At 52.2% G+C, this 20,200-nt stretch overlaps 1 protein-coding gene across 1 annotated transcript in view; it reads right to left on the bottom strand.

Annotated features, from left to right (window-relative positions):
* DTX1 (deltex E3 ubiquitin ligase 1) overlaps positions 1-9,415 on the bottom strand; it is a 35,391-nt gene extending 25,976 nt beyond the window's left edge. The window contains exons 1-2 of the mRNA XM_033097663.1: positions 9,284-9,415; positions 7,829-8,797 (exon numbers count right to left, since the gene is read on the bottom strand). Of these exons, the coding sequence (XP_032953554.1) occupies positions 7,829-8,087 (259 nt within the window). The 5' untranslated portion in view covers positions 8,088-8,797; positions 9,284-9,415. The remainder of the gene's footprint in view (positions 1-7,828; positions 8,798-9,283) is intronic.
* Between the last annotated feature and the right edge of the window lie 10,785 nt (positions 9,416-20,200).

The raw sequence follows: 20,200 nt of genomic DNA, 5'->3' as shown, positions 1-20,200 counted from the left end.
ATCCCCAAATATCCCAAGACATGGCTGCCGGGATTGGCCTTCTTGGCAGCGGTTAGCAGCAGCTGAGTAACAGTGACCCCGTTCACGTCTTGAGGTATTTACTGAGTACCTACTGTGTACCAGGCACTAGAGAACCACAGTTGAAAACTTTTGCCTTCCCAGCCACTTGCACACACTTCTGTTAGATGCCCAGGCCCTGTAACCATTGGAATTTTCAGCCTCTGTCTGGTTAGGGAACTGGGCCCTAGAGACGGGGGAAGGGACTTGGTCCAAATCCCCACCGATTCGAGACAGATCTTGACTCCTGGCCCCTTGACTCTCATTTCCGCAGTACCAGGTGACTAGCACCACCTGGGCATGAATGAATCTTTGTTCCATAGAAAAGAGGCACTGGGGAGGGCTCCATGATGGGGTGATTTCAGGCAAATGCTATGCGTCCCCTGGCATCTCTGCTTCCAGTAGGAGGGAGAGGGGACACGAGCTCAGCGGTGGCGGGGCCCAGCTTGTCATCGGGAGAAGAGGTGGCTATGCTGCGGTTGCTGGCAGGACTGTCCTGGCTGCCTGCCCTGCCTCCTTTGATTGCCTTGTCCTTTGTTCTGCATTTCATGGCGTTTAGCTCCAGGGCCTGGCGCCAGACTCCCTCCCAGACCCCATTACCCGTTTGCCACTATTGCCCAGGCAGGTGGAGGTGGCATCCTAGAGTAGCTCCAGAGGGACCATGGGGGGTCTCCAGAGAGTGAGAGGCACTTGGTTAGGGTGGCAAAGCAAGGACACAGCCACACAGGACCCAGGGAAACTCAGCCCCCAGGCTGGCAGCTCCAAGGTCAGGAGCAGCCCCATAGCCCAGGACTTCCTCAGTGTCTGGCCTCTGTATCACACCCATCACTCGTCACCAGACGGAAGGGCCTGCAGGCCAGCCATTTACGTCTGTACTATTCAAGGCTCTATCCCTGGTGCTGGGGACAGTGTCTGGCACATAGTAGGTGCTCATTCAATCCCTGCTGAATGAATGAGTGAATACTGACCATAGTCCCATGAGATAGGTACTGTTGTTGGACTCATATTACAGAGGAGGAAACTGAGGCTGAAGGGAGGGAGTGTGACTTATCCAAAGTCACAGAGCCCCCCACCCCCAATTATCAGCAAGCTGCTAGGAAGGGAATCTGGGGTCTGGGCGTCCCCAACAAGGCTCCCTGAGGCAGCTGTTCCCAGATTTTGGGCCCCATGTTCTTGGCTGGTATCAGTCGGGGGCAGCTGGGGGCTGGGAGGGCTGTCTGTGTCAACCACAGGCTGGGAGCGATCATGGGGGGCAGCGGTCCTGGGGCCTGGAGGCTGTCCTGGTGAATGGCTGCTGGAGTGTGTGGAAGGAGGGAGGCCCAGGGAAACGCAGACGTGGGGGGAGCGGGGCCTGGGAGGGCCCTGGGCAGCTCCACACCCTGAGAAGTCCAAGCGGAGGAGGAGGGTAGGGACCCCCTCCTACGGCCTGAGCGAGCAGGTATCTCCGCTGTGACCAGTCCTGCCCCATCACCTTCCCACGTTGGCCTTTCTTCATTACCCTCTTATCACGTCCTCGCTCAGCTCCCCATTATAACCCCCAGGTCTCCCTCTCCACTCTGTCACCTTCTTCACCACCCTCCACCACAGCCCCCACAGCACCCCTAATTGCCTCCCCCATCACTCCCTCCATGACCGACAGCTACTATTACCTGCCCGCCACGCCACCGCACGGTTAACAGCGCCAATCATAGCCCCACCCCTCCCCCACCACAGCTCTCACCACCTTCCCTACCACCTCCCCCATTACAACTTCCATCACCTCCCTCATCTCTAGGTCAGACTCTACAGCAGTCGGGAGAGAGAAGGAAAAGGTGAGGGGACGAGGGGAGGCGGGGAGGCAGGGACAGGAGAGGAGAGAGGGTTGTGAGGAAGCCCGGGCCCAGGATCGCTCACACAGCGGCCGGGCCCTGGCGGTGCTGTCCAAGGTGCTGGGGCAGCGGGGCCTGGGGAGGGGTGGGCGCTGCAGACCTGGGTCTGAATCTGACCCACCTGTTCGGAGCTTGGGCAGGTGGCTCCCCACCCTCGGAGTCTCTGCTTTGCTAGGTGTAAGATGGGGTGATCCCTACTGGCTGGGTGGCTGGAGCCCTGACGGACTGAAAGGTAGTGTCTGCATCAGCCCCTGTCCAGCTCTGGTCTCAGAGGACCCATGATTAATGAAGCTGGTCCTGCATCATGGCTCTGGGTCCCCCGGGGACTGGCCACTAAAGGGCAGCAGCTGGCAGCCAAGCCAGGCCCCGTGGGACCCAACAGTCTTCCCTTACCCCCTCCCTTCCTTTCTCCTCTTCTGTCACAGCCTCCCGCTTTCCACCCAGGCCTGAGGTCTCCTCCAGGACCTTGCTGAAGCTGTTCCCTCCACCTGGAAGCTTTCCTCAAACCATACAGACCCTCCCAGGACTCCTCTCCCAGGAAGTCCTCCCTCTCTGAGGCCCGAGGCACTCATGGCCCACGTCACCTGGCCACCGGCCACCTGTACCTCTCCTATGAGGCATTTAAACCATTTTCTTACTTGAGCATGAATCCTAACTATGTGCAAAGTAATATTCTCTGTGTTTTTACCCGAATTATCTCATGAAATCCTCACGACAACCCTCTCAGGTAGGGATGATTCTTATTCTCATTTTATAGAGGAGGGAACAGGCTCCGAGAAGTTAAGGGATGTGCCCATAGTCACACAGCCAGCCAAGGGACAAGCTGGAATGCAGATCTCTATCTATGGCCTCCCGAGTCAGAGGGTTTAATTGCTTTTCTCATCATATATATCTGCCTTTGCCTCCACTGGGCTCTGTAATCAATTAGGCAGGGGTCCTGTCCTTCTCTATGAGTCCCCAGGACCCAACCCAGGGCCTGTCACTGAGCAGGCACTACTGACTGTCAACTAAAAGTGAGGATGAATTTATGGTATCAGAAGAATCTCCCAGAGCCAGAAATTCAGCCAGAGGCCAAAAGGGTGGGTCAGTGGAAATGTAGGCAGCGTGACAGGTGGGAGTGGGAGACACCCATCTATGGATTAGTTGAACCTAAGCCACCATGGGGCAGACCCCGCCCCGCCCAAACACGGTCATACTTCTTGTTCCTGCTGTCAGGCCCAGACCCAGAGGCCTCCAAATTTGGCTGAGAGAGGGTCCCAAGGGGTCCTGTAACTAGTGAGCTGGCCCTGGAGGCCTTTTGGGTTAAACAGGCTGTTCCTGCCGTGGTAGAGATCTGACAACAAGCCCCATCAGAACTCTCAAGGGAGAAGGGGACAGGAACTCGCTCAGCCCAGCATGAAATGCCACCTTGTTCTACATCCCTGAGAACTGTCTGAATGGCCTGGGTTCCAGCTTGGGATGTGTTGGCTGTGTGACCTCGGGCAGGTCACTCACCCTCTCTGGGCCCCAGTCTTCCATCTGTACAATGACCTGCCTAGGAGTCTAAAATCTGGCAGTGCTTTCCCTGTTGTTGACTGTTCCTCCCTCTGGGTGGCCCCACCCAGTCTCCACCAGCCTAAGTGTGTCCTTAGACAGGATGTCCCCATAAGGGCAGGGAGCAGGCCTGAGTGGAGCCCAGGCTACCCAGGGAGCGATGATGTAGGTTTGGGAGATGCTGAAACAAGGCACCACCTGTCACTCTAGCCTGACAGTTTGAGAGTACTGGCACAGCTGTGTTTAGAGCCTTGGGGACAGCCATTGTGGATGGTCCTCAGCCTGGCTTCCCCTAGCCTCAGCTGTTCCATTTATAGAATGGGCAGAAGGCTGCCATAAGGGCTCACAGCAGCAGAGGGAGAAGGGAATGGGAGACACCAGTCTGTCAAAATGGTGGCCTTTCCCTTTGTCCCCAGCCATGTGAGTTTAGGGAGAAATCTGGAAATTACCTGGGAAGTGGCTAAATCACGTCTCTGTCCAGCTGTGGGGACTGGGTGGAAAGTCCAGGCTCTGGATGAGGCCGCTGCCCCAACAGCAGGGGGTGGGGTAGGGGTAGCAATGAATCTCAGGGAAGTTGTGGACTTGCAGGGGCCACCACTGTGAGTGATCGAAGACCCCATGGCCCAGGGTCACCGTGTTCTCCCTCCACGTGGGCTCCGGACCTGTTGGGCTTCAAAGGGAACCTCACCCCCTGTGTGGAGCAATGAAAACAGCCCAGCAGGGGAAAGGTGAGGGGGCACCGGCTGAACAAACAGCAGCCCCTGTGGGACCCGGCCTGGCCTCTCCCCTCCTGGCCTCTCGCCTGTGGTCTGAGCCAGACACTTGGGCTTTTTTCAGCTGGCTGCATGACAGGGCATGTGTGTGTTAGCGCTGTACAAGTGGGTTGGTGCTGGGTGTCTGCAAACACGTGTGCACCTCGGCACACACCATGAGGTGGGTATTTCAGTAGATGCCGCACTGAGCGTGCCATGGCACCAGTACTGTCTTATCCATATGGGCAGGTGAAAAACCTGACAGGGCAGGTGTTTGGTGAACTGCAGCCAGCAGGCCAAATCTGCCCACCGCCTGCTTTTGCACAGCTCACGAGCTAAGAGCAATTTTTTTCATTTTTAAATGTGTGGGGGAAAAAAAGAAGAATATTTCATGACCTGTGAAAATTATATGAAATTCAAATTTTGCTGTCCACAACCAGTTTGATGAGAACACAGCCATCACTCATTTGCATACATGTCCACGGCTGCTTTTATGTCACCACAAGACACTCAAGCAGAACAACAGAGACTGTACGGCCCACAGAGGCTGAAATATTTACATCTGACTTTCCCAGAAAGTCTGCCAGCTCCAGTGTTAGGGCATTGGCAAAGCTGGGGCACGCTGCTGTTCCTCCCAACATGAAAGTTCAGCTTCAGTAAACTTATCAAGAATTTTACAATTAGAAACCATAGCTAGAAGCTGTGTTCATTTCAGTACATACAGTGAGCTTTGGGTTTTACTACTTTATATTGCGTGTGGGGGGAGGTGGGAGAGAGAGAGAGAACCGTAATCTTTTTAAGATTTAGGATTTCGCACTTGTCTCTCATGCATCCGTAGTGTTCAGCACATGCTACCCACATGGTGGGTGATTAGTCAGGGTTTATGGATAAAATAACTTTGGTTCTCTCCATCACTCCAAGAACCCTGTTAGCAAAGCAACACACTTGCCCATTTCACAGATGTAGAAACTAAGGCCTGGAGAGGTGAGGGAGGATGTCTGCCTAAGGCTCTTCCCCGGACCATTAACAGTGAGAACAAGATTGACACCGATTTGCTCCTGGGAGAAGTGGGGAGCACACTATATATGACATGTCTGGTGGCGAGGCCTAGTTCCCCTCCCTCCAGCAGTTTTCCGGGCATTTTAGGTCCCCTGCCAGTCCCATCAGTTCCCAGGCCTTCCGCCCTTGCTGGGGGTCTGGGCAGGCTCCCAGGAGCCCACTGAGGGATGAGTAGTTTTTTTCCCTTTTCCGGCAAACAGGGGCAGGTGTAGATTGAGCAGCTCCGGGAAAGGGTGCAGGGAAGTGACTGAAGCTGAACTTCTAGGGGGTCCAGAGGGGCTGAACCATAGAAGAGGCGCCATTGAGAGTAAGAGGCCTGCTGAAAAGGGGAATGGAGGGATTTGAAGGAGCTGGGAACCCAAGTGGGGGTGGTAGGAATAGCAAAGGGCCCCCGAATGGGGGGATTAAAGACAAAGTGGCCTGCTTGACAAAGACAAAGTAGGCAGGCTTGAGTGAGGCTATCCCTGTTCTAAGGACCCCCTCCCACCAAGCCAGACCCTAAAAAATTTCCCCACCCAGCACCAGCTCGGAACCTGCAGAACGCCAAACACCAAGCCAAAGAGAAAACCCACCTCCTTCTGCTGTCAGACCCCTGCCCTCCACCAGAGAAGGTTCCAGAAGAGACCAGAGAGAATGGGGGCACAGGATGCCTCATTTCTCCATCAGGGATTCAACGTCTCTCTGGAAGAATGGGCAGGAGGCTTCAAGGGTAACTTGCTCAAAGAATTCAAAGCCCTTTTCGTGGCTGTCCGGGCCCTGCTCCAACCTCATCTTGTACCAGCTTCCCCATGCTCATGGCACTCTGAACACAATGGACTTGAATGTACGCTGATCTTTCCTACCACAGGGCCTTTCCACTGGCTGTTCCCTGAGCCTGGAACACTGGCTCCTTCACTCGTTCTTCAGACTTCCGTTCTAACAGCCCTTCCTCAAATTAGGACCACCCCTAAACCAAGTGTGGTTCATGTTCTCAGACCCGCAGCTCAGCATCTGTGAGATTATGTGTTTGTTTACTCCCTGAATCTACTGGGCCCTCCAGCATAGATCCTCCAGTGATAAACCTCTACTCAGGACCCTGGCTGGCCGGCTCCTGGCAGTATTTAGCACAGGGCTGCACACACAGCCGGAAATCACTAAATAATCATATGATGGCATGAATGAATGACTGGCACCACCAGTGACTGCAGTCAATGCCTGGAGTTACGGAAACATGGATATAACAGTGATAAACCATTTGTTATGGATTCGCCTGTGTTTCCACATGTGGTGACCACTCTGTAGGCACCAGGCAATGTTCTAGAACAGAACTTTCTAGAACTTTCTGCGAGGATGGCGATAGTCTGGATCTAGACTGTCCAACATGTCAGCCATGAGTCACATGTGGTTCCTGAGCCCTTGAAATGTGGCTGGTGGGACCGAGAAACTGAATTTTCAATTGTATTTAATTTTAATTAATGCAAATTTAAATAGCCACATGTGGTTAGTGACTGCCACATTGGACGGCACAGCTGTACAGAGAAGGGACATGTCCTACTGCCTCCAAGGTGGTCACATGCAGTCCTGCCATCCAGGGATTCACAGGAAGTCTCCCAAACCTCCACCAGCGGGTCCTTGGGGTCAAACGTGACAAGGATTTTTTTTGGCAGCCTCCATGAAGCAAGGACTAACCATCCTCCACTGTCCGTCAAGCTTGTCACAGAGACAACGACCCAGGGAGAGCTCCCGGTGATGGCACATCTCCAGAACAAAAATGCTGAGATTGGACCTCCCCATGTTTATCTCCACATCATTGCCTGTCACACCACCCCCAGGACAACCACCAAACAGTCATCAACCAGCACCACCTCCAATCCCACAACCAACACACCCATTGACGTCACCACCAACACTATCTCCTCCATCATTTCCACCCCACCCCAACACTCCCTCACCCCGTCCCTACCACCGCCATCACAGCACCCCAACACCACCAACACCTGGAGCCAGTGCAGGATACTAAGAGCTTGGGCTCTGGAATTCAATGGCCTGGGCTTAAATCCCAGCTCTGAGTTTAAATCACTCAGCTTCTGTGAGACTCAGTTGCTTCATCTGTAAAGTGGGACTACTACTAATAATACAATCATAAGACTTACTGTCTGTGCTTGTTGGGGGAAACAATCAAATGAGGAAGGACATGGAAAGTCCTTTTACTACGATAATTGAGTGCTAATGCTCTTCTAGATTCTGTGCTCTGTGAGCACAATTTTATTTGATCCTCACATAGCTGTGTGAGGTATTAATCCATTCATGTTACAGTGAGGAAACTGAGGCTAAGAGAGGTGATGAAACAACAAACACAAGAGGGTGGATTGGAAACAAAGTCTCCACCTGGACTAGGCTAGGCTGTCCCTTTTTGGGGAGGTTGGGTCAGCAGACTGGCCTTCCTGCAGTTCCAGGCTCCCTCCTCAGGGGTGCTGGGGGATTCCAGCATCCCCCCGGTGAAAGGTGGTATTGCGGTAGTGACGGTGGTGGTGTCTGTGTCTCCGCCTGGCCTGGCGGGTGGGTAGCGAGTCCACTCACCTGTGTCCTGACGAAACTGGTGCATAGACTGCAGGTCGATGATATAGGGCACCAGCTGGGCGTCCACCTGCCCCAGGACCACGGAACCACGGGCATCCTCCTTGAGCACGTTCTCGATGTGGTGGCACACGGTGGCCGTGTAAGGTCGCCAGCGGCTGTGCTCATTCAGCCACTCCCACACCACCACCCGGGCCACATTCTGAGGTGGGAAGCCCAGCCCGTTTACCGACATCATGACACCCTGGCCTGGCCGTGACATGGCCGCTGCTGCCTCAGGGGCCAGGACCCCACTCTTGCTGGCCCAGCTCCTCCTGGGCCTGGGAGCAGGCAGGGAACTTCCTCTCTCCCCAGGGGGGCAGCAAGAGCTGTCTGGCCTCCTTTCTAACTCCCCCGAGGCCTCAGGTAAATGAGTGTGTGGGGTGGTGTTCCAGGCCCCAAGGCCCCCTCCCTGCAGAGCTGTCTCAGATAAAGGGTGCTGCTCTGGAAAGCAAGTGTCTCTTATGATGGAGGAAACGTTGCTCTAAATTCCTTGCTTTCCTCCGCTCAGAGAAGGGAGTGAGGCAGCTGCTCCCTCTCTAGATCCAATCTCTTGCCTGCTGGCCTCCAGTCCTTCCCTGGCGGCGCAGGGCCTGTCACCCAGGAGGCCCAGCCCCAGCCTGCTACTCTCTGCAGCGCCCAGCCAGCCCTCTGCGCTCCCAACTGCGTCCCAGACCCTGCGCCTGGCTCCAGTGGGCTGCTTGCCTTGTCTTGGGTCCGCCCCCCCGACGGCTCCTGCTGAAGGGGGCGTCCCTCTCCCCCTGGTCCCTGCTTCACGGTGTCCAGGAAGGCCTGGGTAGCTGAGGAACGCACGGGGGAGGGGTGCGGAGCGTGCCCCCGGCCCAACCGCTCCGGCTGCAGCTCCCGAGCTGCGAGGGGGAACGAGGGGGGCGGGGGCCCGTGGGCACGCCCCACCCCACTCGTGCTCGCAACCTGCCGGGAGACAAGAAGGGGAGAGGGCCCTTTAAGAATAGAGCGCGGCACCCCCTCCCCCTTCCCGGGAGAGCAATCGCTGAGAACAATGGGGAACCGATGGGGGGGGCAGCAAGGGGGCTAAAGGGGGTCGCTGCCCGCGTTCCCTTGGGGCAGGCCTGAAGGGAGGACTGGGGCTGGGAGCGCGATTTTCCGCGGCTCTCGCCTGCGGCTCCCCGTCAGCTCCCCCAGCACTCCCCTCCCCCGGGGCCCCCGCCCCGGCAGGGGATGCAGGTGCGCGGGGATGCGCGGGGATGCGCGGTGCTGCAGGCGCGGCCCAGGGCTGCTCCGGGGTCGCGTCACGGAGGAGGCGAAACCGGGAGCTGGTCGCTGCTGCCCCCCGCCCTGGGAGTAAGAGCCCCCTTTTCCCCAGCCCAGACCTCCCCAAAGCGCGCGCGGGCCCCCGCATGAGCCGGGGTGGGGTCCCTCAGCACCCCGTGCTCTCACCGCCTCGCTTGTGCTCTGTCTCTCTCTCAGGCTCGCGCTTCAGTACCTCCGCCCCCTGGGCTCCCCCCGGAGTGGGAGGGCGCCGCGGTCCCGCCTCCGCGCCCTTTCCCTTCCAGGCCCACGGCTGCCGCGCGCCCGGACGCTGGGCTTTCTGCGCGCGGACAGACTACGCCGCCGACCGACGGACGCGTGAGCCGGCTGCCGGACGCCGGGATCCCGCGGGTGGGAGGCGGCCTCCGCCGCGCGCAGGGGAGGGGGCGGAGGAGGAGGAAGGGGAGGAGACAGATCGCGACCGTAAGCGCCTAAGGCGCTGACACGCTGGTCGCCGGGCGCCCCAAATCCTCTGCTAGGCCCACCTGGGACCCCAGGAGGTCTCCTGAACCTAAGCAGGGCTCAAGGCATGGAGTGGGGTGTCTGTGGTTCTCCTGCTTGAATCCTAATCATCCTTACATTCCTGTTGCCCGGTCCAGGGCCTGGCACACACTAGGTGCTCAATAAACGTTCAAATGAATAAATAAGATCCAGAGATGGTCTCAAGAAAGATCATAGAGCATTTCTAGGGTAACTTTTCTTCTACCTCAACTATTCTGGGGAGGGGGGGCGAGGAGGGGCTGGCAAGGCCCATTCAGAGCAGAATAGAAATCACAGAAGCTGAAGTGTACTTAAAGGGAAGACTGAGGCCCAGAGGGTAAGAAACAGGTTCAGGATCACACAGAAGCTTAGAGCAGTGCCAGCTGCCCACCCAGGAGCTGATTCTCCTCCCAGGACCCAGTTAGCCGGCTCACCTTCCCCAAGCCCCCACCTGCTCCGAGTGATTGGGATAGCAATAGCCTCCTGCGTCCCGGGGTGGGGGTGGGGGGGTGGGGGTGGGGGACCTAGGCCAGGAGGCAGAGACCTTGGGGCAAGGTAAGGGCAGGCCCTCTACCATCTCATTCACAGATGCCTGTCAACTATAGGTGCTCAATAAATGCTGGATGAGGGTCAGCTGGGTTGAAAGGGATGTAGGCGATGGCAGCAGCTCAAGTGTTAATGGGATGACTGGCTCTCCGTCCTCCGGCAAGCTGGATGCAGCTGAGGACACACATCAGTTGGGAGGGGGTGGCCCCCCGGGGGCCTGCGGGTGTTTAGATTAGGGAAGATGTAGAAGGCGTCCGGGAACCCCAGCCTGGGCGGCAGGCTGGGGTCAGCAGCCTGTTTGGGAGCCTGCCCAGGGCGGCCCACGCTGCTCGTCCTCCCCAGGACAGATGGTGACAAGGCAAGGTCAGGGGCAGGCGCTCAGGGGCGCTTTCCCAGAACTGAACTCCAGTTCCCCAGCCAGCTGAAGTGACCTCCTCTCCCTAGGCCCCTGCTCTGTCCCAGTGCCTGATGGGCTTTTCCAGATTGGGTCACTGAGTCTGTTTGCGCCTGCTGCCGACTACGGAGAAAGGCTCTGTCTGAAGGCAGGGCCGGCTTTGCAGTGATAACGCTCCAACAGGATCACTGAGCTCTGAGATTTTAGCCTAGGGTCCACTGATGGCTTTCGGGGGGTGAGGGCATCCATGAAGACCCTCTGCCCCATTACAGACAAACTTCTGTCTGCATTTTTCTGGCAAGAAGGGCTCTGGCTTTCAGAGATTCTTCTCAAAGGAGGTTGTGACTCGAAAGATTCAGAGTTGAGGCTCAACAACCTCATCTAACAGAAGGGGATCTGGGGACCCCAGGGTGAGGAAAAGACTAGCTCAAGGTCACATGGAAATTTAGCAGCAAGTTGGAAAAAAGAACCCCAAACACCAAACTGTATAATGCTATTTAAGGTCTGACTAAATGTCACCTCCTCTGGGAAGCCTTCCCTGAACTCATCCCACCTTCCTCTGCGTCCATATCTTGAGGTGACACCCTGTATCACAGTTGGCCACTTCAGTGCTGACCCTGCTAGAGTGAGACATCCATGAGATCAGGGACTGTGTTCTATTCATCTTGTGTGGTATGCCTGGTGCTCACTGCATGACGTTTATCATGTATTGAGTGCCTATTACGTGCCGGGTACTTAATACCCACTACTCTTCACAATTGCCCCACAAAGTAGGCATTACGATTGTCTTCATTGTACAGGTGGAAAAAAAAAATCCTGAAGCTGAAAGAGGTTAAGTGTCTTGCCTAATTTCCCATGGGGAGTTAGTGGCAGCGCTGGGATTTGAATCCCAACCCCTTTTGCACGCCCTACATGGCTGCCTCTGTTAACGAATGGCATTCAGCTGAGTGGCAAAGGGATTCCAAGGAGAGGAACGGAATTTGACCTTTAAGGAGCCCACCGTCCTTTGGGGAGATGGCTCCGACACCAGTGGAAAAGCCAATAGAACAATTGCACTCAATCATGAAGACTTTAAAAAAAAATTTGCACGTATATAGTACATCCCTAGAAAAAGAATCCCAGGATATTCTCTTCTGTGTGCTTTCATATTGCTTCCTTGCCGCCAGGATTTGAGCTGAGGTCATCAGTACAATGAAATCAAACTGATAAGACAGGAGATTATTCTGTCACTTTTCTAAACCTGGAGCTGATCATATACTTAGTGAACCTGCATGTGAGGTTCGCTATGATTTTCTCATTCTTTGACCATCGGTGATTTCAAGTCGCCAATGTAATCATGCTTCATCATCACAATTAGAAACCGGATGATGGCTTTGGGGCATCGCCTAAAGGAACCTGGAGTTTGCCTCTCTTCTCAGCATTGCTGATGTTCTTGAGAGCATCAGCCACGTTCACGTGCACCATTATGGCGGCATGGAAAGATGGTGGGAAAAAATAAACTCGTTTTTTTGTTCTCTTATCCATCATCCATCCATCCGTCCATCCATCTATCTACTCATCTATACATTTATCTGTGCAAGTACCCTTCTTCCTTCCTTCCTTTCTCCCTCTCTCCCTCCCTACCTCCCTCTCTCCTCCTACCTAACCGTCCATCTATTCACTCATCTATCTGCCCATCCATCCATCCCCAAAATACCAGACCTGCCTATGTGCCAGGCACTGGGCTTTGTGCCTGGGCTATGTAACCAAAACAGCATGGTTCTTGCTTGTGTGTATCTCAGAGTCTAGTGGGCGAGTGAGACACGAACCAGAGAATCACACAAAGTATGATTACAAAATTTTTCAAGCGTCATGAAAGAGAAGTTCAGACTGTCACATGGGCCTCTCACAGGGATCCCACTGGTTTTCAGGAGCCAGGCAGGGCTTTTCAGAGGAGGTGACCTTTCAGCTACTCACCAAAGGATTCATAGTCTTAGTGTGGCTACGCAGAGGAGGTGCAGAGGGAACAGGGATGTGCAAAGGCCCAGTGGTGGGAAAGAGCTTGGTATGTCAGCGTAAGAGAGGAGGCCAGAGTGGTCCCTGAGATGGAGCAGGGGTGAGTGGGGGACAAGACAAAGTGGGCAGGGACACCATGCAGGGCCTTGTAAACCCCAGCACGGCTTTGGGAGTTTTATTCTAAGAGCCATTGGGGGTTACTGAAGGGGAAGCCCCACCCTCAGAAACTGTGATTTAGTTGGCCTGGGTGTCCAGGCATCAGTGGTTTTCAGCCAATGATTCTTTCCTTTCCCTGGATTGGGGTGGGGGTGGGGGATTGAAACTATGGGAGAGTTGAATTGGCCTCTCTCCAGGTAGTTGGGCCAATAGTACAAATATGAGCTGTAAGGTCTTGTTTTCGGCCATCCCCTTGTTCATTCAATCAGAAGATGTTTACTGAGCACCTACTATGTGCCAGTCACCAATCTAGTCCCTGGGGATGCAATAGTGAACAAAAATCACTGCTCTCCCAGTGCCGACATTCGGGGGGCGGGGGGACATAGGGAACAAACAAATAAATAAATAAAATATGTAGTATGTCACCAAGTGTGTGTGCTCTGGAGGAAAATAGACATCTTAGACATTGCTAGTAGGGAGGTAATCGGTGCCACTGTGCTAGAAACTGGTTTGGCTTTATCTCCTCAAGCTGAGCACTTGCATACCCCATGACCCAGCACTTCTCCTTCGCATTATGGACCCTGGAGAAATTCTTGCCCTTCTCCAATGAGGGTCACGTGGAAGAATATTAACAGGGCCTCTGTTCACAGTGGCCAAAATTGAGAAGCAGACCAAATGCCCATCTGTGGGAGAGCAAATGAATAAATTCCCACGATGAAATATTACACGGAAATCAGAATGAAGGAACTATAGCCACACATCACAATATGCATGGATCTCTGAACTAGAAAATAGCCCATGAAAACGCCCCATTGCATAAACACGACGCTTTTTCTATAAAGTTAAAAGCAACTAAAACTAGACACACACATGTGCAATAATAAACTATAAAAAGGCAACAGGGGAAGAATAAATACAAGGTTTAGGATGAGGACTATGGTGGGGGCACGTGATGCGGGGGTGGGGAACCATGTAATTAGATGTAGGTTATTGTCAAAATTCTAGTTTTTGTTTTGTGTGGTGGTTTCACAGGTGTTTATTATACTATTAAATTAATCACTAAAAGCTGATGAGAGTGGGTTATGAACCAAGGATGATGATTATCCCATTTTTTTGCGTGTGGAAAAGAGGCAGCAAGTGGGGGAGGGGCTAGAGCAAGCTGGGGTGGGGGTGGTTTGCAATATTCAACCCGTTGGTCAAGGAAGACCCCACTGAGGTGATATCTGAGCTAAGACTGGAAGGAGGGAAGTAGTGAACCATGGAGGATCTAGGAAAGAGGGTCCTAAGCAGAGGGCACAGCAAGTGCAAAGGCCCTGAGGTAGGAGCGTGTTTGGCCTGCTCTAGGAATGGCACGGAGGTCCATGGGCCAGAAGGAGTGAGTGCGAACCTATGTCCTGGAAACGACCTGCATGAAGGGGAGGAATAAAGCAGGCTTAGGGACGGAAAGAGAGAGATGGGGAAGGAGAGCGAGGACCTTCCAGGGTTCCCCAAAGAGCCCAGATCCCGAGTCTGCTTTTCTCAGTGATTTGTGGTTCAGTTTTTATTGGATTCCATGAGACACTTCAGTTTCCTTGAGGTGGTTTAACTGGGTTTCTGTTACTTGCAACCCAGTGAGTCCTTCCTGGTTAAATCACTGGCCATGTGGCCAGAAGTTCATAGTGCGGGTTTGTTCAGGAGACATTTCTTAGGAGAAAGTGCAAATTGGAGAGAGGGGTGCTGTGCAGTAGAAAACCACTGGGAGATGGGAGGAGACACTGGTCAGCGTCGGATGTGGGCATGGAATGGTAACTAGCCCATTCACTGAGTGCTTTCTGGGCATCAGGGATTTGATTAAGCTCTATCAATCCTCCCAGGTATGAGTACAGATTTTACAGTTGAGAAGACTGAGGCCCAGGGAGGTTATGACATACACAGGGAAAACCCCAGGTCTGGTTGACCTTGAAGCTCTTGCTCCTGGGACCAGAGGTCTCTGACCCTTTCCATTGGAATGTCCTCTCGTAACCTGGGTAACCTGGGGGCAGGTGTGTCCTTGTCACCTCTCCCTCTTGTCCAGCGCCTGGGCAATCTGGAGGCCTGAGGGCAGCTGGGCAGTGTGGGTACTCTATCCAGGACCACTGTGTCTCCAGCACCGAGGGAAGGGACTCAGAGAAAGAGGCTGGGACAGGGATGTGGCAGGAGCGTGGTACAGCTTGGGGGCTAATGCAGAGCCAGTCTACCTGGGAAAGGGGGCGGGAGGAGACAGGAGCTCTAACTTTCCCTAGGACCCTCGTGCTGTTTTTCCCTCAGGAAACCACCACTGAAATGAACCAGCAGTGAGCGCACAACGCCCCCTGGTGGCCAATTTGGGGGCCATTGCTGCCATGCTGGAGGGATTTCTATTTTTAATTTATTTTTATTGTAGTAAAAGCACATAACATAAAATTTACCCTTATAACCGTTTCTAAGAGCACAGTTCAGTAGTGTCAAGTACATTCACATTGTAGTGCAACCAATCTCCAGAAAGTTTTCATCTTGTCAAACGGAAACGTTATGTCCATTAAACACTAACTTCCCACTCCTCCACTGGCAACCATCATTCTACTTTCTGTCGCCATGAATTTGACTATGCCAGATACGTCATACAAGTGGAATTATCCAGTATTTGTCTTTTTTATGATTGGCTTTTTTTCACTTAACTTCAAGGTTCGTCCACGTGTCAGAATTTCCTTCCTTTTTAAGGCTCAGTAATATTCCATAGTATGTATACCACACATTCTGTTTACCCTTTCATCTGTCGGTTGCTTCTCCCTCTTGTCTCTTGTGAATAATGCTGCGATGAATGTGGAAGTGGCGTGTGTGCTTTGGAGGAGGACAGTGGTGTTTGCATGGGGACAGGTGAGTGGGTTTGGTGGCTGTAGTACCAGGAGACAGGCCGTAATTCCCAAGCTGGTGTGGGGAAGGATGTTGGGTACCCAACTCACCTGGGGGAGATTTTCTCAAGTCATAAGATGTCTGGAGGTCGGCGCATGCTGTTTGTATCAGAAATCATACAATATTTCTTTTGGGTCTGGCTTCTTTTACTTAGCATCATTTTCAAGGTCCATCCATGATGTCGCGTGTGTCACTGCTTGATTCCTTTTATGGCTGAATTATATTCCATTGTACGGATAGACCACAATTTGTTTATCCATCCGTTAATTCACCTTTTAGCTACTGTGAATAATGCTGCTACAAACATGTCTGTACAAGCATCTGTTCCAGTGCCTGTTTTCAATTCTTTGGGAGTATATACCTAGGAGGAGAATTGCTGGGTCATATGGAAATTCTACGTGTAATTTTTTGAGAACTGCCAAACTTTTTCCATAGCAGCTGCACCATTTTGTGATCCCACCAGCAATGGACAAGGGTTCCAATTTCTTCACATCCTCTTCAACACATATTTCCCTTTAAAAAAAAAATAGCCAATCCAGTGTGAAGTGGTATCTCATTGTGCTTTTGATCTGCATTTTTCTAATAACTAATGGTGTTGAACATTTTTTCCTGTATGTACTGGACAGTTGTATATCTTCTTTGGAGAAATGTCTATTCAAGTCCTTTGCCCATTTTAAAATTGGGTTTTTCTTTTTGTTGTGGAGTTGTTGGAGTTCTTTCTATCTTCTGGATTTTAAACCCTTATCTGCTTTGCAAACATTTTCTCCCATCTTGTGGGTTGTCTTTTCACTCTCTTGACAGTGTCCTTTGATGCAAAAAGGTTTTTAATCTTAATGAAGTCCAGTTTATCTATTATAGTTCTTTCTTTGGTTGTTTGTGCTTTTGGTGTCATATTTAAGAAACCAATCTTAAATGCAAGGTCATGAAGATTTTTCTCCATGTTTTCTTCTATAGTTTTATAGTTTTAGCTCTTAAAATTTGGATCTTTGATCATTTTTGAGTTAAATTGAGTACAAAATAAGGGTCCACCTTCATTCTTTGCATGTGGAGTCTTCTCATGAATGACTCTTCTCAGTATCATTTGTTGAAGAGATCATTTTTTCCCTCCATTGAATGATTTTGGCATCCTTGTTGAAAATCAATTGACCACAGATGTGAAGGTTTATTTTTGGGCTCTCAATTCTATTCTGTTGGTCTATATGCCTACACTTAGGCAAATACGACACTTTTTTTGATTACTATAGCTTTTGTACCATGTTTTGAAACTGGGACATGTGAGTCCTCTAACTTTGTTCCTCTTTTTAAGTGTTGTTTTGGCTATTCTGGGTCCCTTGAAATTCCACATGAGTTTTTCCATTTCTGTAAAAAAATACTATTGGGATTTTGATAGGAATTACACTGAATCTGTATATCGCTTGGAGTAGGATTGTCATCTTAATATTAAGTCTCTTATGAATGCAGTTCCATTTATTTTTGAGGCTCTCCTGCCTTAACATTTTAATAGGGCCTTCTTAAAAGTGGGAATGCCTACAGAACTCAAAGACTTAAACCCCTAATGGTCCAATCAAAGATCAATGGGAAAGACTGGTTTCTGGAATATACAGCCTAGAATGGTTTCTGAAATATCACAGTGGATTCATTCAGTGCGTCTGTCCAATGCTCCTAGGCTTGTGGGAAGCCGAATTAAAAACCAAGTTGTTTTAGAGCCATGAGCTGGCTTTTCCTTCCCTGCTGCTAGTGTAGTGTAATGATCACTCCATGGAAATAACAGATTGTTTCATGACGCCTCATTGCATGGATCACGATTCAAAATGAAGCTCCCCCTCTCCCCTAATCACATTACAATGGCTGTAAGCATCCCTCACCATTTTCTAGGATTTGTCTGCTTCCTGCTCAGGCTAATTTCATTCTCTCGAATACCACAAGATGGCAGCAGGAGCAGGGCTGCAAAGAGCAGAGAGCAGGAGTAGAAGATCAGGCACAAGAAAGAGAAGGAGGGAGACTCGGGGAGAAGGAATAAGAAAGAAGGATGGGGTGTGAGCCGGTCAGATGTAGGTCTGTGTAGTCCCACCCTTGTTGGGCCTGGGATACTGACGATGTCGAGTGCAAGTGGGTTGATATGTTCAAAGTAAGATTATACATGAAATTGTTAGAAAACCAGTATTTTCCCTTAGTGGTGGGAATGGAGGAAGCAAGGGGGAAAGTAAGGATTGCAAAGAACTCTTTCCCTCTCCGCCCCTCCCATGGGAAGACATAGCGGGAAGGCAGTGACCTGCAAGCTAGGAAGAGCACCGTCATCTGTCACAGGTTTTATAGTAAACTGGTAACCTAGTAAGTCAACTTTTGTCCTGCAGTCTGGGAGCCATTTTAGCAAATGATTGAACCTGAGGAAGGGCCTTGGAAGCCTTGATTTATAAGCTGTTGGTTGGACGTACTGGAGGCATGGATGTGTGACTGGCGTCCAAAGGGAAGGTGGGGGTGATCTTGTGGGACTGAGCCCTTAACCTGTGGGATGTGACACTAACTCCAGGTAGAGACAGTGTCAGAATTGAATTGAGTGACAGCAACCCCACCTCCCCCCGGCCCCCAATCTGGTATCAGGGCAGAGAAGAAAAACAGAGTTTTCCCTTTCACATAGCAATTGCCTTCCCGGACACAGGCTGGGCAGGCATGGAGCGACTGTGGTCCTGCAGTGGGGGACGCTGATCCCCCAGTGGGCCTAGTCCTCGAGCTGCTTACCCGTCCCTGGGAGACAGATGCCGCCAAAACAAATCACCACACATTTACTGGCTGAAAACAGCCCAAGTTCATCATCTCACAGTTCTGTAGGTCCGAAGCCCAGCAGGCCTGCCTGGTTTCTCGGCTCTGGGTCCCATGAGTCCGAAATGAAGGTGTTGGCTGGGCTGCCATCCTCACTGGAGGTTCTGGGGACAGTCTGCTTGCAGGCTCACTCAGGTTGGTGGTGGTGCGCAGTCCCATGTGGCTGCAAGACTGAGGTCCCTGTGCCTTTGCTGGCTGTCAGCTGGCGGTCGTTCTCAGCTTCAGGACGCCGCCCACATTCCCTGTCTCTCCGCCCTTGGCCTCTTTAAGCAACAAGCAGCTCAAGTCCCTTTTCTTCAGTGGAATCGGTCTGACTTCAGGTGGGAAAGGTTCTGTGCTGCTAAGGGCTTGAGTGACTGGATTGGGTCCATCTGAATAATGCAGGATCCTCTCCTCAATCTCAAGATCCTTAATCTAATCACATCTGGGGAAGTCCCTTCTGCCATGTAAAGTCACATTGTCACAGGTTCTGGGGATTAGGGCGTGGACATCTTGGGGGTGGGGGTGCTGTTATTTGCCTGACACACCCCTTCTTGCTTTCCTAGGCCTCCTGTGGGTTTGGTGGCATTTTCCTTCCCCCTATCGGATCTCACAGCAGTCACCTGCTGCCTCTCTCATCCTTCCATTATTCTGGACGTCACCATGGCCAAACCTCGGGGGAGGATCTCTTTTCCAGAACGCTCCTCCCCCGCCCACTGAGCCTTTTCCCTTCTGATGACCTCCTGCTCGGTCAGCTGGAGTGTCGCCCCTCAAAGCACCAGACGTTCTCCTTGCACTTCCCGGCCTGGCCCTACAATGAAGGGACAGTGTTTGGATGGAGCACCTCTCTGAGGAAATCCATCCGAGGGGGACATGCTGGGCACCGCAGGTGCTCAGGTGGAATCCTCTCGGTTGGGTTGGGTCACTAGGATTCTCAGATTCCACTCCCTGGGCCCACGTCTTCCCTCCACGTCTGTAGCTCACTCCCGGTGGGCCCAGGCCAGTGAGCGCAGGAAGAGCTTTCTTCTCCTTTTCCTCGTCTGAGGTTCATCCCAGGCACTGATGCCACGAAATAGAACTGAAGAGTGACAACATTTTGCCTGCTCAGGTGTGACCAAACTCAGCTGGAGAAGCCTCAGGTCCGAGCAGCTGAAACCCTCCAGCGAACTGGCTCAAGATAATCCTTTTAGCCATAAATTCTCCCCATTGGGGGGGGGGGTCTCACGCGTGGTCTGCCCATCAAACTCTTCCCAAATCCTCCCGGGCCACTGGCCACTCGCAACATGTAGCCCTGCTTCTACTCACTGCTTACTTTCTTTGATGTAGGTGGGGCGTTCGTTGCCAGGGTAACGGGGAATAGACTAGGGGCTTTGGAAGTTTACCTTGAACATCCACCTCATTGGATTCTTGCTCTTGGCTAGATTCATTTCCCTTTGTGGTTGTAAGAATGCACCCCCTTCCACATTTCTGTCCTTGTTTCTCCGCAACTTTGCTGTTCTGGGCTACACATTTCCTCTGGAATTTTCTAACTCCATTCCTTTTGTTGATTTAGCCCTTTTTTCTTTTTCTTTTTCTTTTCTGTTTCTGGATTTGGCCAAAATGCTTAATGGATGGCGGTGTGGGCCTCACACCAGCAGACCCAGCATGTCTGGCTGTCCTTCTACTGATGAAAGATGAAACCACGGGTGCGGGAGGTGACAGTCTGCCCTCCTTCTATTCCCCACCAGCATTTCATCGAATGGTTCCACCCACTGAGAATCTCTGTC

Source organism: Rhinolophus ferrumequinum, chromosome 25 (genome assembly GCF_004115265.2).
Source record: "Rhinolophus ferrumequinum isolate MPI-CBG mRhiFer1 chromosome 25, mRhiFer1_v1.p, whole genome shotgun sequence".
In the NCBI taxonomy this organism is placed as follows: Eukaryota; Metazoa; Chordata; class Mammalia; order Chiroptera; family Rhinolophidae; genus Rhinolophus; species Rhinolophus ferrumequinum.
The sequence above is the reverse complement of the archived record's forward strand: the minus strand, read 5'-3'. Positions and strand labels throughout refer to the sequence as shown.